A 16855-nucleotide genomic window follows, 5' to 3' on the forward strand; every position below is an offset into this window, starting at 1 on the left:
CATGATCTTATCATGTATCTCTGTATACAGGGAGCTCCCCCTAGTGGTGACTGCAGACAGGATCTTATCATGTATCTCTGTATATAGGGAGCTCCCCATAGTGGTGACTGTAGACAGGATCTTATCATGTATCTCTGTATATAGGGAGCTCCCCATAGTGGTGGCTGCAGACAGAATCTTATCATATATCTCTGTATACAGGGAGCTCCCCCTAGTGGTGGCTGCAGACAGGATCTTATCATGTATCTCTGTATACAGGGAACTCCCCCTAGTGGTGGCTGCAGACAGGATCTTATCATTTATCTCTGTATACAGGGAGCTCCCCCTAGTGGTGACTGCAGACAGGATCTTATCATGTATCTCTGTATACAGGGAGCTCCCCCTAGTGGTGGCTGCAGACAGGATCTTATCATGTATCTCTGTATACAGGGAGCTCCCTCTAGTGGTGACTGCAGACAGGATCTTATCATGTATCTCTGTATATAGGGAGCTCCCCCTAGTGGTGGCTGCAGACAGGATCTTATCATGTATCTCTGTATACAGGGAGCTCTCCCTAGTGGTGGCTGCAGACAAAATCTTATCATGTATCTCTGTATACAGGGAGCTCCCCCTAGTGGTGGCTGCAGACAGGATCTTATCATGTATTTCTGTATATAGGGAGCTCCCCCTAGTGGTGGCTGCAGACAGTATCTTATCATGTATGTCTGTATATAGGGAGCTCCCCCTAGTGGTGGCTGCAGACAGAATCTTATCATATATCTCTGTATACAGGGAGCTCCCCCTAGTGGTGGCTGCAGACAGAATCTTATCATATATCTCTGTATACAGGGAGCTCCCCCTAGTGGTGACTGCAGACAGGATCTTATCATGTATCTCTGTATACAGGGAGCTCCCCCTAGTGGTGACTGCAGACAGGATCTTATCATGTATCTCTGTATACAGGGAGCTCCCCCTAGTGGTGGCTGCAGACAGGATCTTATCATATATCTCTGTATACAGGGAGCTCCCCCTAGTGGTGGCTGCAGACAGGATCTTATCATGTATCTCTGTATATAGGGAGCTCCCCCTAGTGGTGGCTGCAGATAGAATCTTATCATGTATCTCTGTATACAGGGAGCGCCCCCTAGTGGTGACTGCAGACAGGATCTTATCATGTATCTCTGTATACAGGGAGCTCCCCCTAGTGGTGGCTGCAGACAGGATCTTATCATGTATCTCTGTATACAGGGAGCTCCCCCTAGTGATGGTTGCAGACAGAATCTTATCATGTATCTCTGTATACAGGGAGCGCCCCCTAGTGGTGACTGCAGACAGAATCTTATCATGTATCTCTGTATACAGGGAGCTCCCCCTAGTGGTGACTGCAGACAGGATCTTATCATGTATCTCTGTATATAGGGAGCTCCCCCTAGTGGTGACTGCAGACAGGATCTTATCATGTATCTCTGTATATAGGGAGCTCCCCCTAGTGGTGACTGCAGACAGAATCTTATCATGTATCTCTGTATACAGGGAGCTCCCCCTAGTGGTGGCTGCAGACAGGATCTTATCATGTATCTCTGTATATAGGGAGCTCCCCCTAGTGGTGACTGCAGACAGAATCTTATCATGTATCTCTGTATATAGGGAGCTCCCCCTAGTGGTGACTGCAGACAGGATCTTATCATGTATCTCTGTATATAGGGAGCTCCCCCTAGTGGTGACTGCAGACAGAATCTTATCATGTATCTCTGTATACAGGGAGCTCCCCCTAGTGGTGGCTGCAGACAGGATCTTATCATGTATCTCTGTATACAGGGAGCTCCCCCTAGTGGTGGCTGCAGACAGAATCTTATCATATATCTCTGTATACAGGGAGCTCCCCCTAGTGGTGGCTGCAGACAGAATCTTATCATATTTCTCTGTATACAGGGAGCTCCCTCTAGTGGTGACTGCAGACAGGATCTTATCATGTATCTCTGTATACAGGGAGCTCCCCCTAGTGGTGACTGCAGACATGATCTTATCATGTATCTCTGTATATAGGGAGCTCCCCCTAGTGGTGACTGCAGACAGAATCTTATCATGTATCTCTGTATACAGGGAGCTCCCCCTAGTGGTGGCTGCAGACAGAATCTTATCATATATCTCTGTATACAGGGAGCTCCCCCTAGTGGTGGCTGCAGACAGAATCTTATCATATATCTCTGTATACAGGGAGCTCCCTCTAGTGGTGGCTGCAGACAGAATCTTAGAATGCATCTCTGTATATTGGGAGCTCCCCCTAGTGGTGACAGCTGGCAGATAGAATTTAATTATGTTACCCTATGTCTATGTTAGGGGTTTGGAGAATTTTTTACCTATTTAAGGTAAAATTGATCCTTAAAAGTTGATATTTACTTTATGACTTACGCTATACTCAATGTACAATAATCACGTGTGTCTGTTGTTGTTTCAGCCGCGCCAAAGAAGTTGTCTCCAACATTAAACTTCAATCCGTGCTTGAACGCGGCCTGTGGAAAGCCGGCAGTGCGCCCCCTTGTGGACACCGGGGCCATGGTGTTTGTTGTCTTCGGAATTCGCGGAGTAAACCGGACAAGAGTCCCAGATAATCACGTGCTGGGAGAACTGGTAGGAAACATGGTGGTTTGTAGGCTGCAATTTCCTATGTGTTTCTGGATACTTTGTCACCAGAGGTTTACATGTGGCCCAGTGGGTATTATGGGATGTGCAGGAGACAAGTCAGGGTTTTCCGTGCTTGTCCTGATGAGTTTGTGTCCTCAGGAAATTTGTGGAAAGCTTGATAAATAATATTATTCTCACTGCCTTCAGCCACCACAAGGGGGAGCTCTGCATTTGGATTTATATATGTATGCAGTGAGCTCCCCCTAGTGGTGTCTGGAGGTAGCGCTATCCTCCTATAATGGTGGTCTCTTAACCTGCTCCTTTGTAGGTTGTACCCCAAATCTTCAGTGTATTTTGACGTTTCCGGGACTTTCTATATGGAATTGGTTGTCCGGGTCGATCAGTGATTTAGTCTTCATCTCCCCTTTAAGTGTGACTTCTCTACCATCTCCTGCCTGACGTCTTTCTTCTGCCTTGTTCTTGTTTTTTTTGTGAAAGGGCAGGGTGATCTACGACGATAAGTTTGACCTCTTTAAAGAAATCGGTAATCTGTGCCGACTATGCAAGGTGATCGCCGGTAACCGAGATCTGGTGAAGGCGGGCGGAGCGCAGTGCCTCCCGTCAGGTGAGCAGGTCCTCATGGGTCACGGCTGGTGCATCGCCTCTTGTAGACCTTTCCTCGCCCCCCCCAATATTCAATCAGACACGATGATATGACCGCCAGTATATTCTGCACTAATGAGGAGCCTTCGTGAGGTCTCCCCTAATTTTCTGACCCTTCCTCCGAATGAGGAAAGGAGACCCCTGATAAGAAGACCCTGTCAGATTCTGCAAACCTCGTATCTCACCAGCTTGTTTCATTCTCTATATCCCAAAATGATTTGTCTCCCCAGGTTACAGTATATCCTCCTTTCTTCAGATGTTGCACCCTGAATGCCAGAACATCCCCGAGCCAAACCTTCTCCCCGGTCAGCTCTCCCATGGCGCCGTGGGTGTGAAGGACGGGAAGGTCCAGTGGATCTCTATGGCATTTGAATCTGTAAGAACAAAATATATTATTGTGGGCTCTCAGTTTTTCGGGGGGGGGGGGGGGGGGGGGCTGCTGTGTGTAGAGATTTATTGCTATGCTCCTTGGAATAAAAGCATGCAAATGAGCCCCCTCCTAAAAGAAATCTCTATGAGAGGCACCTTCCCAAAATGTAGGGTGCTGTTCAGTGATTACTAATAGTATAGAAAGCTGGGGGACAACCAGGATGGCCACCACCTGCCCTCCTCCTCCAAACATTGGGGGTAATCAGCGCCTCCCTGTGGTTGCGGCATACAGGAGTCTGGTAAAGCTGGGTGTTACCGCAGTGGGGAGACCATGTGGCTGCTATAAGACCCCCCCAAGAGTTGGGACCCGCCCCCGGTGGTCGGCCCCATTCTTCTTTGTTACATGGTAATGAGAACCTGTGCAGAGAATCTGGGTCCATGTGACTATAGCGCCCCCTGTCCTCTGTGTACACTGCTGTGTGGGGGGGGGATGTATGGACTATACTATGTGTCACCAGCTCTCTCAGACCCAGAGAAAACAGACAAAGAACTTTTTGAAGAATAATTGAAAACTTTTAGGATTCATTATTTTGCAGTGACAGATTGTAGACTGGTATATGGCGTCTGAGCTGCTCTACTCCTCCGTGCTCCCCTATGTCCGCTCCTCCATCCTCCATCCACTCCTCCGTGCTCCCCTATGTCCACTCCTCCATCCTCCATCCACTCCTCCGTGCTCCCCTATGTCCACTCCTCCATCCTCCATCCACTCCTCCGTGCTCCCCTATGTCCACTCCTCCATCCTCCATCCACTCCTCCGTGCTCCCCTATGTCCACTACTTCATCCACTCCTCTGTCCTCCACTACGTCCTCTCCTCCGTTCACTTCTTTGTCCTTGCATTCATTCATCCCTTTGTCCTCACCTTCTCTCTCACCTCTGTCCTCTGCTCCATCCACTCCTCCATCCTGCCTTCTGTCCACCGTAATCCCTCCCTCTGTCCTCATCTTTGCTGTCACCTCGGCCCTTGTCCTCCCCACCATCCTCCCCTGTGTCTGTTTGTCTGTCCATCACTCTGTCCTCACCTCTGCTCACACTTCTATCCTCCATTTCATCCATCCCTCTGTCCTCACCGCCATCCTCTGCTATGTCCGCTTCTCCATCCATCCCTCTGTCCTCACCTTTGCTCACACCTTTGTCCTCCACTCCATCCATCCCTCTGTCATCTGCTCTGTCCTCCCTTATATCCACTCCTCAATCCTCCTTTCCATCCATATCTCAGTCCTCACCTTTGCTTTCACCTCCATCTTGCGCTCTGTCCATCTCTCTGTCCACTCCTCTGTAAATCCCTCTGTCCTCACCTCTGCTCACACCTCCATCCTCCATTCCATCCATCCCTCTATCCTCACCTTTGCTCTTACCTCTGACCTCCACTCCTTCTCTTCCTATGTCCTCCCCTCCATCCTCCCCTGGGTCCGCTCCTCCATCCATCCCTCTATCCTCCCCTGGGTCCGCTCCTCCATCCATCCCTCTATCCTCACCTTTGCTCACACCTCCCTCCTCCGCTCCATCCATCCCTCTATCCTCACCTTTGCTCACACCTCCCTCCACCGCTCCATCCATCCTCTATCCTCACCTCTGCTCACACCTCCCTCCACCGCTCCATCCATCCTCTATCCTCACCTCTGCTCACACCTCCCTCCACCGCTCCATTCATCCTCTATCCTCACCTCTGCTCACACCTCCCTCCTCCGCTCCATGCATCCTCTATCCTCACCTCTGCTCACACCTCCCTCCTCCGCTCCATCCATCCTCTATCCTCACCTCTGCTCACACCTCCCTCCTCCGCTCCATCCATCCCTCTATCCTCACCTTTGCTCTTATCTCTGACCTCTGCTCCTTCTCTTCCTCTGTCCTCCCCTTCATCCTCCCCTGGGTCCGCTCCTCCATCCATCCCTCTATGCTCACCTGGGTCCGCTCCTCTATCCATCCCTCTATCCTCCCCTGGCTCCGCTCCTCCATCCCTCCCTCAATTCTCACCTCTGCTCACACCTCCATCCTCCGCTGCATCCATCCCTCTATCCTCACCTCTGCTCACACCTCCCTCCTCCGCTCCATCCATCCCTCTATCCTCACCTCTGCTCACACCTCCATCCTCCGCTGCATCCATCCCTCTATCCTCACCTCTGCTCACACCTCCCTCCTCCGCTCCATCCATCCCTCTATCCTCACCTCTGCTCACACCTCCCTCCTCCGCTGCATCCATCCCTCTATCCTCACCTCTGCTCACACCTCCCTCCTCCGCTGCATCCATCCCTCTATCCTCACCTCTGCTCACACCTCCCTCCTCCGCTCCATCCATTCCTCTATCCTCACCTCTGCTCACACCTCCCTCCTCCGCTCCATCCATCCCTCTATCCTCACCTCTGCTCACACCTCCCTCCTCCGCTCCATCCATCCCTCTATCCTCACCTCTGCTCACACCTCCCTCCTCCGCTCCATCCATTCCTCTATCCTCACCTCTGCTCACACCTCCCTCCTCCGCTCCATCCATTCCTCTATCCTCACCTCTGCTCACACCTCCCTCCTCCGCTCCATCCATCCGTCTATCCTCACCTCTGCTCACACCTCCCTCCACCACTCCATCCTTCCCTCAATTCTCACCTCTGCTCACACCTCCTTCCATCCCTCTATACTCACCTCTGCTCACACCTCCTTCTATCCCTCTATACTCACCTCTGCTCACACCTCCTTCTATCCCTCTATACTCACCTCTGCTCACACCTCCTTCCATCCCTCTATACTCACCTCTGCTCACACCTCCATCCTCCATTCCATCCATCGCTCTATCCTCACCTTTGCTCACACCTTCGTCCTCCACTCCATCCATCCCTCTGTCCTCCCCTTCATCCTCCCCTGGGTCCGCTCCTCCATCCATCCCTCTATCCTCACCTCTGCTCACACCTCCCTCCACCGCTCCATCCATCCCTCTATCCTCACCTTTGCTCACACCTCCCTCCACCGCTCCATCCATCCCTCTATCCTCACCTCTGCTCACACCTCCCTCCACCGTTCCATCCATCCTCTATCCTCACCTCTGCTCACACCTCCCTCCACCGCTCCATCCATCCCTCTATCCTCACCTCTGCTCACACCTCCCTCCACCGCTCCATCCATCCCTCTATCCTCACCTTTGCTCACACCTCCCTCCACCGCTCCATCCATCCCTCTATCCTCACCTCTGCTCACACCTCCCTCCACCGCTCCATCCATTCCTCTATCCTCACCTCTGCTCACACCTCCCTCCTCCGCTCCATCCATCCCTCTATCCTCACCTCTGCTCACACCTCCCTCCACCGCTCCATCCATCCCTCTATCCTCACCTCTGCTCACACCTCCCTCCACCGCTCCATCCATCCCTCTATCCTCACCTCTGCTCACACCTCCCTCCACCGCTCCATCCATCCCTCTATCCTCACCTTTGCTCACACCTCCCTCCACCGCTCCATCCATCCCTCTATCCTCACCTTTGCTCACACCTCCCTCCACCGCTCCATCCATCCCTCTATCCTCACCTCTGCTCACACCTCCCTCCACCGCTCCATCCATTCCTCTATCCTCACCTCTGCTCACACCTCCCTCCTCCGCTCCATCCATCCCTCTATCCTCACCTCTGCTCACACCTCCCTCCACCGCTCCATCCATCCCTCTATCCTCACCTCTGCTCACACCTCCCTCCACCGCTCCATCCATCCCTCTATCCTCACCTCTGCTCACACCTCCCTCCACCGCTCCATCCATCCCTCTATCCTCACCTTTGCTCACACCTCCCTCCACCGCTCCATCCATCCCTCTATCCTCACCTCTGCTCACACCTCCCTCCACCGTTCCATCCATCCTCTATCCTCACCTCTGCTCACACCTCCCTCCACCGCTCCATCCATCCCTCTATCCTCACCTCTGCTCACACCTCCCTCCACCGCTCCGTCCTCCTCTTACTCTGGGCTTCTATTAGAAGGATCTTCACTGTATATTTGGGCGCCGTCCTCTTTAAATTGACGGCGGTATTTGCTGCGCCCCCGGAGCCGTCTCAGAACGGCCTGTGCTTTTGCCTTATTCATCTTGCTATTATGATTTCATGAGAACCATCAGCCTCCCTGTAACAGCGGAGAACATCGCATCCCCGTGTCCTGACTGTATATATATATACCAGGCTGCAGGTGAGAACGTCACGTCCGCATAATGCATTATCCATCCTTCCACGCAGACGACCTACAAGGGTAAATCCTCCTTCCAGACGTATAAAGATTATTTGAAATGGGAGTCGTTCCTCCAAGAGCAGCTGCTGCGCCTCCCCGCAGACTCCGCACTGATCCACGGGTTCCAGACCTGCGAGCACTGGAAGCAGATCTTTATGGAGATCATAGGCAAGTAGCGGGGACTGCCTCCATGTGGAGCGCACTTACTGTAACCTTACTACTGGATATTGTCTTCTATAACCAGCTAAGAGAGGGACTCCACCAGCAGAATAGTGAGCACAGCTCTGGAGTATAATACAGGAGGTAACTCAGGATCAGTAATGTAATGTATGTACACAATGACTGCACACAGTGAATGTACACAGTGACTGCACCAGCAGAATAGTGAGTGCAGCTCTAGAGTATAATACAGGAGGTAACTCAGGATCAGTAATGTAATGTATGTACACAGTGACTGCACCAGCAGAATAGTGAGTGCAGCTCTGGAGTATAATACAGGAGGTAACTCAGAATCAGTAATGTAATGCATGTACACAGTGACTGCACCAGCAGAATAGTGAGTGCAGCTCTGGAGTATAATAGAGGAGGTAACTCAGGATCAGTAATGTAATGTATGTACACAGTGACTGCACCAGCAGAATAGTGAGTGCAGCTCTGGAGTATAATAGAGGAGGTAACTCAGGATCAGTAATGTATGTACACAGTGACTGCACCAGCAGAATAGTGAGTGCAGCTCTGGAGTATAATAGAGGAGGTAACTCAGGATCAGTAATGTATGTACACAGTGACTGCACCAGCAGAATAGTGAGTGCAGCTCTGGAGTATAATAGAGGAGGTAACTCAGGATCAGTAATGTATGTACACAGTGACTGCACCAGCAGAATAGTGAGTGCAGCTCTGGAGTATAATACCGGAGGTAACATAGGATCAGTGCAGGATGTACACACAGAAGGGTGACCGTGTTGTACAATGTTTCTCCCGTTCCATCTTTCAGGGGTACAGAGCGCCCTGTACGGTCTGATCCTCTCTCTCGCCATCTGTGTGACCGCGGTGGCCATCTTCACCACACACGCCCTGCTCCTGATCCCGGTGCTGCTCACTATTTTCGGTAGGAGCCATGATTTGCTTTATGTGGTTGATCTGCAGGATAATAGCCGTTGTCTGTAATCAGCCTCGTCGGGTCATTGCTCTGGTTCTCGGGCAGTCGATGCTTCATGGTTTATTGCAAGCCGATGATCTGCGGATACAATGAGGACTCGGGGCCATCAGGTTCAGCAGCCGCTGGAGCCGAGCGACATATTCATTAGAAATATTCCTCATACAGGTAGATCGGATCGCGGAAAACCCTTATTTACAGCGCCATTAGTGCTTCGCGCTCTGCGTTCATGGGAGCGCGGTGCGGCCCTCTCACTACACTTATATTAGCACTTTGTGTCGCTCGTCCATAGTGTCGGCAATCAGAAGAAGAAACCAGGAGGACCGTGTATGGTGCAGGTCACATGCAGGCATCTCTGGTGGTCTTGGGCACTTAAGATGTTAATGTCGATAGTCCAGGTGGTCTAGGGCAATGACAGTTTACCTGGTGGTCTAAGAAACTTAAGGGATAAATTGCAATATCCTGGGTGGAATTGGGAAGGGAAGGGGTTAATGTCATGATCCCTGGTGGTCTAGGGCAGAGAAAGGGGTGATGACAGTTTACCTGGTGGTCTAAGAAAGTTAAGGGATAAATTGCAATATCCTGGGTGACGTTAGGAAGTGAGTGAAGGGGTTAACGTAATGATCCCTGGTGGTCTAGGGCAGTGAAATAATCAATGCATATACTTAGTGGTCAAGGTCAGTGGGGGGGGTCATTCTAGTATCACCGCTTTCCTATGACAGATAATGTACGGCTCCCTGGTGGTCTAGGGCAGATAGTTAATAATAAGATACCTGTTTGAGGGTGGAGGAAGGGTTAATGCTATATAGCATCCAGGGTTTTCCCCCATTAAGAGGGTCTAGCATTGTCCAGCTTGTAGCAGAAGACATGGCTCCGCTTTCTATCTCTGCCCTGCAGAGCTGTAACTTTACAGCCTCACAGTTCGGTCTATGATTGGGCAGAGTGATTTTGGCACTCTGCCTAATCATTATGGGGAAAGCTCAGGGAGTCTTCCCAGGAGGTGAAGTTGGGCGGCTGTAGATGTAAGAGTGCTTCCAACTATCTTTATAGAAACGGTCATGGCGGCATTAGGGTTGTCCATGACATGAGGCTCTACAATCTCAGCAAACCACCGCCCGGCGCCGGCAGCCCTATGTAAAAACTGATGTGGAGTAACGATTTGTTCTGTGCGCTCCTAGGTGTCGTGTGCCTCGTGGTGACAATCATGTACTGGCTGGGATGGGAGATGGGAGCGGTGGAGGCCATTTCTCTGTCAATACTCGTGGGATCGTCCGTGGACTATTGCGTCCATTTGGTGGAAGGATATCTTCTGGCAGGAGAAAATCTCCCTCTTCATCTCATGGAGGTAAATAAAATCTTAGCTCAGGACATGTTTTCTGCATATGTGCTTAGATACCAAAACAACTAAGTTTCCCAATTTCGGCACAACCCATTGGCAGTGTATGGAGCTGTGCCCAATGTCCAAAGAAGGCAAATATCATTGGAAAAGTAGGATTAGGCCTATTGAATTTCAACATGCCCAATCATTATAGATAAATAATTGCTAGATGTGTCTGATATCAGGTTATTCCCCATTGCCAATTAATAACGATTGCACACTCATCCAAGGGTTTAGCCATAGGTTATGTGCTTGTATTTTGAGACTGAGAATGGGCACTGGATAGCTACCGTCCAAACTAGATCTACTAACGCTCCCATATCCATTGACACTGAGCTTAGTCATTGTGCATATGTTCTCAAAGGGAACCGAAGTTTAAGCTTCTGTCCAACACTCCTGCGCTTATCTCTCAATGATGAAGGATTGGGCATGTTGTAATCCAACTGCCTGTTTCTTATCTAACCAAGTTGGAGATGTCAGAGGAGATAAGGATTGGACAGTTGGATTTCAACATGACCAGTCCTTTTTTCTAAAGTGGGTTTGACCAACATACACCTAATGTCCATGGTTAGCGTTAGAGTTTCATATTAATATTCCCATAATATAATGGGATACTTGTAAAGCATTATATGTTGATAACCCAATACCAGCCATCAATTGTATTAAATAATACCGAGGAAGGGTGATTTAACAACTAGAAATTTCTACCATGGATCAATTAGGTTAAATATTTTCTGACTGGTAACTGTTTTTCAGAGTATCTATGAAAAAAATCAATCTGACGAATAAGTAGAAAATTAGGAACTGCAATGGGGTCAAACTCCACCCCAGTTAACTCAAGCTCTTATATTCTTGGAATGTCAATAATATGGTGACACTCCATCTAATTAATGTATGTTTTAGAAATTGGGATACTCCAAAATGCAGATAAAGACTATCCTGCATCACTGTATATAGTGGAAATGTAGTTTCCAGGTGGCCACACAATGTATATCACTAATGACTGATCACTTATTTGGCAGACAGCTATCCCTTCTGACCCCCATATACACATGCAAACTGGAGCTTATCTACGACTAAGTTTTTTGATGACTCCGACATCAACATATAATAGAAAATAAACTTATTGCAATCTACTAAAAACATTATATGTTGATAACCAAACACCAGCCATCAAATGTAGTAAATAACACTGAGGAAGGGGGATTTAACAACTAGAAATTTCTAACATGGATCAGTTAGGTTAAATATTTTCTGACTGGTAACTGCTTTTCGGAGTATCTGTGAAAAAAATCAATCTGACCAATAATAAGTAAGAAATTAGGAACTGCAATGGGGTCAAACTCCATCCCAGTTAACTCAAGCTCTTATATTCTTGGAATGTCAATAATATGGTGGCACTCCATCTAATTAATGTATAATTTAGCAATTGGGATACTCCAAAATCTAGATAAGGGCTATCCTGGATCACTATATTTAGTGGATAAGTAAGAAATTAGGAACTGCAATGGGGTCAAACTCCACCCCAATTAACTCAAACTGTTTTATTCTCACAATGTCAATAATATTGTGGCATTCCATCTAATTAATGTATGTTTTAATACTCCAAAATCCAGATAAGGGCTATCGTGGATCGCTGTATATAATGGATAGCCACACAATGTAGATAGCTATTGACTGATCACTTATTTGGCAGACAGCTATCCCTTTTGACCCTCATATACACATGCAAACTGGAGCTTATCTACGAGTAGGTTTTTTGATTACTCTAACACCAATATATAATAGAAAATAAACCTATTGCAATCTACTAAAAACATTTTTGTTAACTAAGCCTTCAGCTCAAGGCAAGCTCACGCCACATCTTTTATTAATTCTCATTATACATACTAAAAGACCTCCAACCAATCTATAGAAATCTGATTTATTCTGCAATTTTCCAGCCGGCCTGCCGTCCTGCAGCTTCAGACTTTCAGTAGATCAAAGCCTCAGTGTGAGCCGGTCTCAGTGCATTACTCCGAGCGTTCAGGAAATTTACATTCCTGTCATGTGCGGTAAATGGGTCGGGATTGTAATGTCCATCACAGCATTACAAGTCATTTGTGTCCGGAAATTCAAAGCAAGGCGTTCAATATACCGTCGCGATGTGGAATTTCTCCATTAATGGCCTGGTAAAGGTTCGGCCAAGATATTCATGAGCTCATTCAAATGCAGAAATGTTTTTGTATTGTTTATATACTTTTTGTGAAACTACAACTTTCAAGCTCATTGTGTAAATTTTTAGATTTTTTGGGGGGCTACCAATACCTGGCTAAAACCGGAATTCACGATCTCTCTTCCCTTTTTAGGATCAGCTGGCTTGTCGTCAATGGAGGGTGAGAGAAGCCGTCCGCCATGTTGGCGTAGCCATTGTCTCCAGCGCGATTACAACAGTTATAGCCACCATTCCTCTCTTCTTCTGCATCATCGCCCCTTTTGCCAAATTTGGAAAGATCGTGGCTTTAAACACCGGCATTTCCATAGTGTACACTTTAGCCGTGAGCACAGCCCTGTTGACTGTCATGGCGCCCAGTACCTTCGTCAGGAGCAGAACTTCTTTCCTTAAAGCGGCTCTGGTGGTCGTCCTTTGCGCCGCTGGGAGTGTCCTTGTTTACATCGTACTGCTCAAAACAGGGTTAACTATCCCTTTTCTCAACGGGACCCCGCCATAGGGCAAACATTTTTTTTGTAGACTTTTTTTGTATAAACAAAATTTTTGGCGGAAATTGTAACCCGTGGACGGAAGCAGCAACACTGTGTGATTTCTTCTACAACAGAAGCACTTTATTTTTTTCTTCTTTCTTTACTTGGATGATGCATACAACAGCAGACATGGCGACACTTCAATGCAGACCCCCGGGGCAAGCACACGGACCGCCCTACACAAGGACATTTCTTTAATGCTCATGCAGCATTCGTGGCCTTATTTACTACGACAGGTCTGGAAAATGGTTTTATTCATCCATTCTTATGGGACTTGAGTAGAAATCCCTGATAACCCCAGTCCAGGCCAAGGCTTGTCCCAAATGCTGTAGGGGTGAACTTTTTGTGCCCTCCGGAAGGGTTTTAAATTCCAACCTTTTGTTGGCCGCTTCCTGATGCCCACAACAGAGGACTAACCGGGCATAACCTATACTACAACCGGTTTCCCACATTTTACGGTGCAACTACTGATTTTTATATCCTTACTTTGGCACAAACTCTTACAATTTTTACAAAATTGTTACCAGTACGACATCTGTTAGTCTGTAGGCTTTAGTAAAGGGCATATTTCTCCCCAAAACGAAGACCACCAAATATTAGTCCTTGAATTCCATCTGATTTAGGCATTGGTGGGCCATCCGACCATGTTAACAATCCATGAATACTGGAGGATGTTGGGTTTAGAATTTGATGTGGTCAGAAGCCCTGAAGGTCCAGCAGAAGACAACTCCTTCAGAGGTGACTCAAGACAAATCACTTGGGTCTGTTTCTTACAGGATGATGTATAAGAACCAGTGATGAATTAATCTGCCTCACTTAGAGTTTGGCAGATCTCTGTAATTTGACTAGAAAATTCAATTTACACCGAAGTTTTTCAATGCAAATTATTGGGAGACCCCAGAGCATAATAACCGTAGGGTATAAGGCATGGAAAAAATATATTTCTCTGTCCGGTCTCTTTTTTTTCCTGTGGTGGACAACATCCTTTTTGGGCATCGAGTAGGCTTTGCCAAAACCTCACATGTCGTGACGTTGGAAACCTACTTGAAAGAGTGAAGGTGCCTGAGGAGGACATTGCGTGTCGGAGGAAATAAGAGGTTGACGTAATCTGCTACTGGACCGTAGGAAGTGGTGGTTGCAGGACAACCTCTTTCCTGGCCCACTATAAATCAGTCGCCATTTTACAAATTTGTAAAAGGCGAATCGCAAAATATTGGGATTCAGGAGAATCCAAATTGTTTATGAAACCCAAGACGAATTATAGTTGTCCCGTAATGATCAGGGTTGGGTTCTCAGTGGGTCGGCAGATACCCAGCATCCCGCTGTTGGCCACACACTTTTCCATAGTCTTCAAGGGCAAGTTCTCCTATTTAGACGTTGATGTAGGAACATTGGGTCCATGGCGGTATAACCGGGTAGATATAACTTGTTAGAATCTGCGGGAAAAGTAATGAGGGTCATATTTTTTGTCACTCAGTCCATACACCCAAGAGTAAAGAATCATAATATAACTTCTAATTAAATATCAACCTTCAGAAGGTTCTTCCAGTTGTCCAACTGGTTTTGTAGTTTTCTTAGTGAAATATGGTGCTCTAAAAATGGCCGGTCAGCATTGGTGGGCCATCCGACCATGTCAGCAATCCATAAATACTAGAGGATGTTGGGTTTAGAATTTGATGTGGTCAGAAGCCCTGAAGGTCCAGCAGAAGACAACTCCTTCAGAGGTGACTCAAGACAAATAACTTGGGTCTGTTTCTTACAGGATGATGTACAAGAACCAGTGATGAATGAATCTGCCTCAATTCGAGTTTGGCAGATCTCTCTAATTTGACTAGAAAATTCAATTTACACCGAAGTTTTTCAATGCAAATTATTGGGAGACCCCAGAGCATAATAACCGTAGGGTATAAGGCATGGAAAAAATCTATTTCTCTGTCCGGTCTCTTTTTTTTCCTCTGGTGGACAACATCCCTTTTGGGCATCGAGTAGGCTTTGCCAAAACCTCACATGTCGTGAAGTTAGAAACCTACTCGAAAGAGTGAAGATGCCCGAGGAGGACATTGTGTGTCGGAGGAAAGAAGAGGTTGGCGTAATTTGTTACTGGACCGTAGGAGGTGGTGGTTGCAGGATAACCTCTTTCCTTGCCCACTATAAATCAGCCGCCATTTTAGAAATTTGTAAGAGGCGAATCACAAAATATTGGGATTCAGGAGAATCCAAATTATTTATGAAACCCGAGGCGAATTATAGTTGTCCCGTAATGATCAGGGTTGGGTTCTCAGTGGGTCGGCAGATACCCATCATCCCGCTGTTGGCCACACCCTTTCCCATAGTCTAAAAGGGCAAGTTCTCCTATTTAGACGTTGATGTAGGAACATTGGGTCCATGGCGGTATAACCGGGTAGCTATAACTTGTTAGAATCTATGGGAAAAGTAATGAGGGTCATATTTTTTGTCACTCGGTTTTCTTAAAGTGTCCATACACCCAAGAGTAAAGAATTATTATATGACTTCTAACTAAATATCAACCTTCAGAAGGTTCTTCCAGTTGTCCAACTGGTTTTGTAGTTTTCTTAGTGACTTATGGTACTCTAAAAATGGCCGGTCGGGTAGGCCAATTAGGCAAGGAGAGGAGAATCCACCGGGAAGAACAAGACCTGTGCCGAATAAAGAGTAAGGGGTGGGGAAATGGACCCAAGGGTAATGGAAAAGGGTGGAGAGGAGAACATCTGCCAGACCTTTCCTCACTGTGAAGTCAAGAACTAAGGGGACGACATTTTGATTTCTACATTTGTTATTGCTTTTACGACTAAGATCATAGGATGACTCGAAAATGAGAATTTCTCATAATTGGGGCAAATGTTTGTCAAAGTCTAACACATCACATTGTTCGTTGCCCAAAATTAATTCCTAATGAGCCGCGGTTATTTCCTAAGCAGATGGTCCGGCTCCTTTGTTTTTGTTTTCTCCACTGGCACAATTAGAGATGAAGTCCCAGTCTTGACTGAGAAGCTGGAGATACAAGATGCCAGGAATGAAGATTGGCCATGAGGGAGGTTTTGTTGTGAACTTTTTTAGAAAAAAGCCGCAAAGGAGTTGCATGGATACAACCGCCATCACCGTGACCGATAATCCAGACTCTTTGTTATAAAGCACAATTGTGGCTCCGCTCTAAATCTTTACTGGGAAAACCAATATCGTTTTGATAATGAACAGACTGTGGACTCTTCAGTTTGTAATTTGTTCAATTAAAGCAAAACCTGAAAAGACCCGTGTACTGACGGCTAATTAACGACGCTCTGCTGCCAAGATCCCATTGGCAATGATTCCCGAGCCAAGGTATAACGTCCAGAGCCGAAGGATTAGAGACAAAGTTTATAGAAAAGAAGAAAATGCATAACAGAATAATGGAGACGGAAACAATGTTAGTCAAGTGATATGGGGCAGTATTATAGCAGTTATATTCCTGTACATAGGGGCAGTATTATAGCAGTTATATTCCTGTACATAGGGGCAGTATTATAGTAGTTATATTCTTATACATAGAAGGCAGTATTATAGTAGTTATATTCTTATACATAGGGGCAGTATTATAGTAGGTATATTCTTGTACATAGGAGCAGTATTATAGTAGTTATATTCTTGTACATAGAGGCAGTATTATAGTAGTTATATTCTTGTACATAGGT

General features: G+C 47.1%; 1 protein-coding gene across 1 annotated transcript in view; it reads left to right on the top strand.

Moving 5' to 3' along the window:
* DISP3 (dispatched RND transporter family member 3) overlaps positions 1 to 16435 on the top strand; it is a 117995-nt gene extending 101560 nt beyond the window's left edge. The window contains exons 15-21 of the mRNA XM_075329109.1: positions 2438 to 2610; positions 3103 to 3229; positions 3498 to 3643; positions 7899 to 8058; positions 8885 to 8998; positions 10225 to 10391; positions 12773 to 16435. Of these exons, the coding sequence (XP_075185224.1) occupies positions 2438 to 2610; positions 3103 to 3229; positions 3498 to 3643; positions 7899 to 8058; positions 8885 to 8998; positions 10225 to 10391; positions 12773 to 13135 (1250 nt within the window). The 3' untranslated portion in view covers positions 13136 to 16435. The remainder of the gene's footprint in view (positions 1 to 2437; positions 2611 to 3102; positions 3230 to 3497; positions 3644 to 7898; positions 8059 to 8884; positions 8999 to 10224; positions 10392 to 12772) is intronic.
* Positions 16436 to 16855: the final 420 nt, after the last annotated feature.

The sequence above is a fragment of the Anomaloglossus baeobatrachus genome, chromosome 11 (genome assembly GCF_048569485.1).
Source record: "Anomaloglossus baeobatrachus isolate aAnoBae1 chromosome 11, aAnoBae1.hap1, whole genome shotgun sequence".
In the NCBI taxonomy this organism is placed as follows: domain Eukaryota; kingdom Metazoa; phylum Chordata; class Amphibia; order Anura; family Aromobatidae; genus Anomaloglossus; species Anomaloglossus baeobatrachus.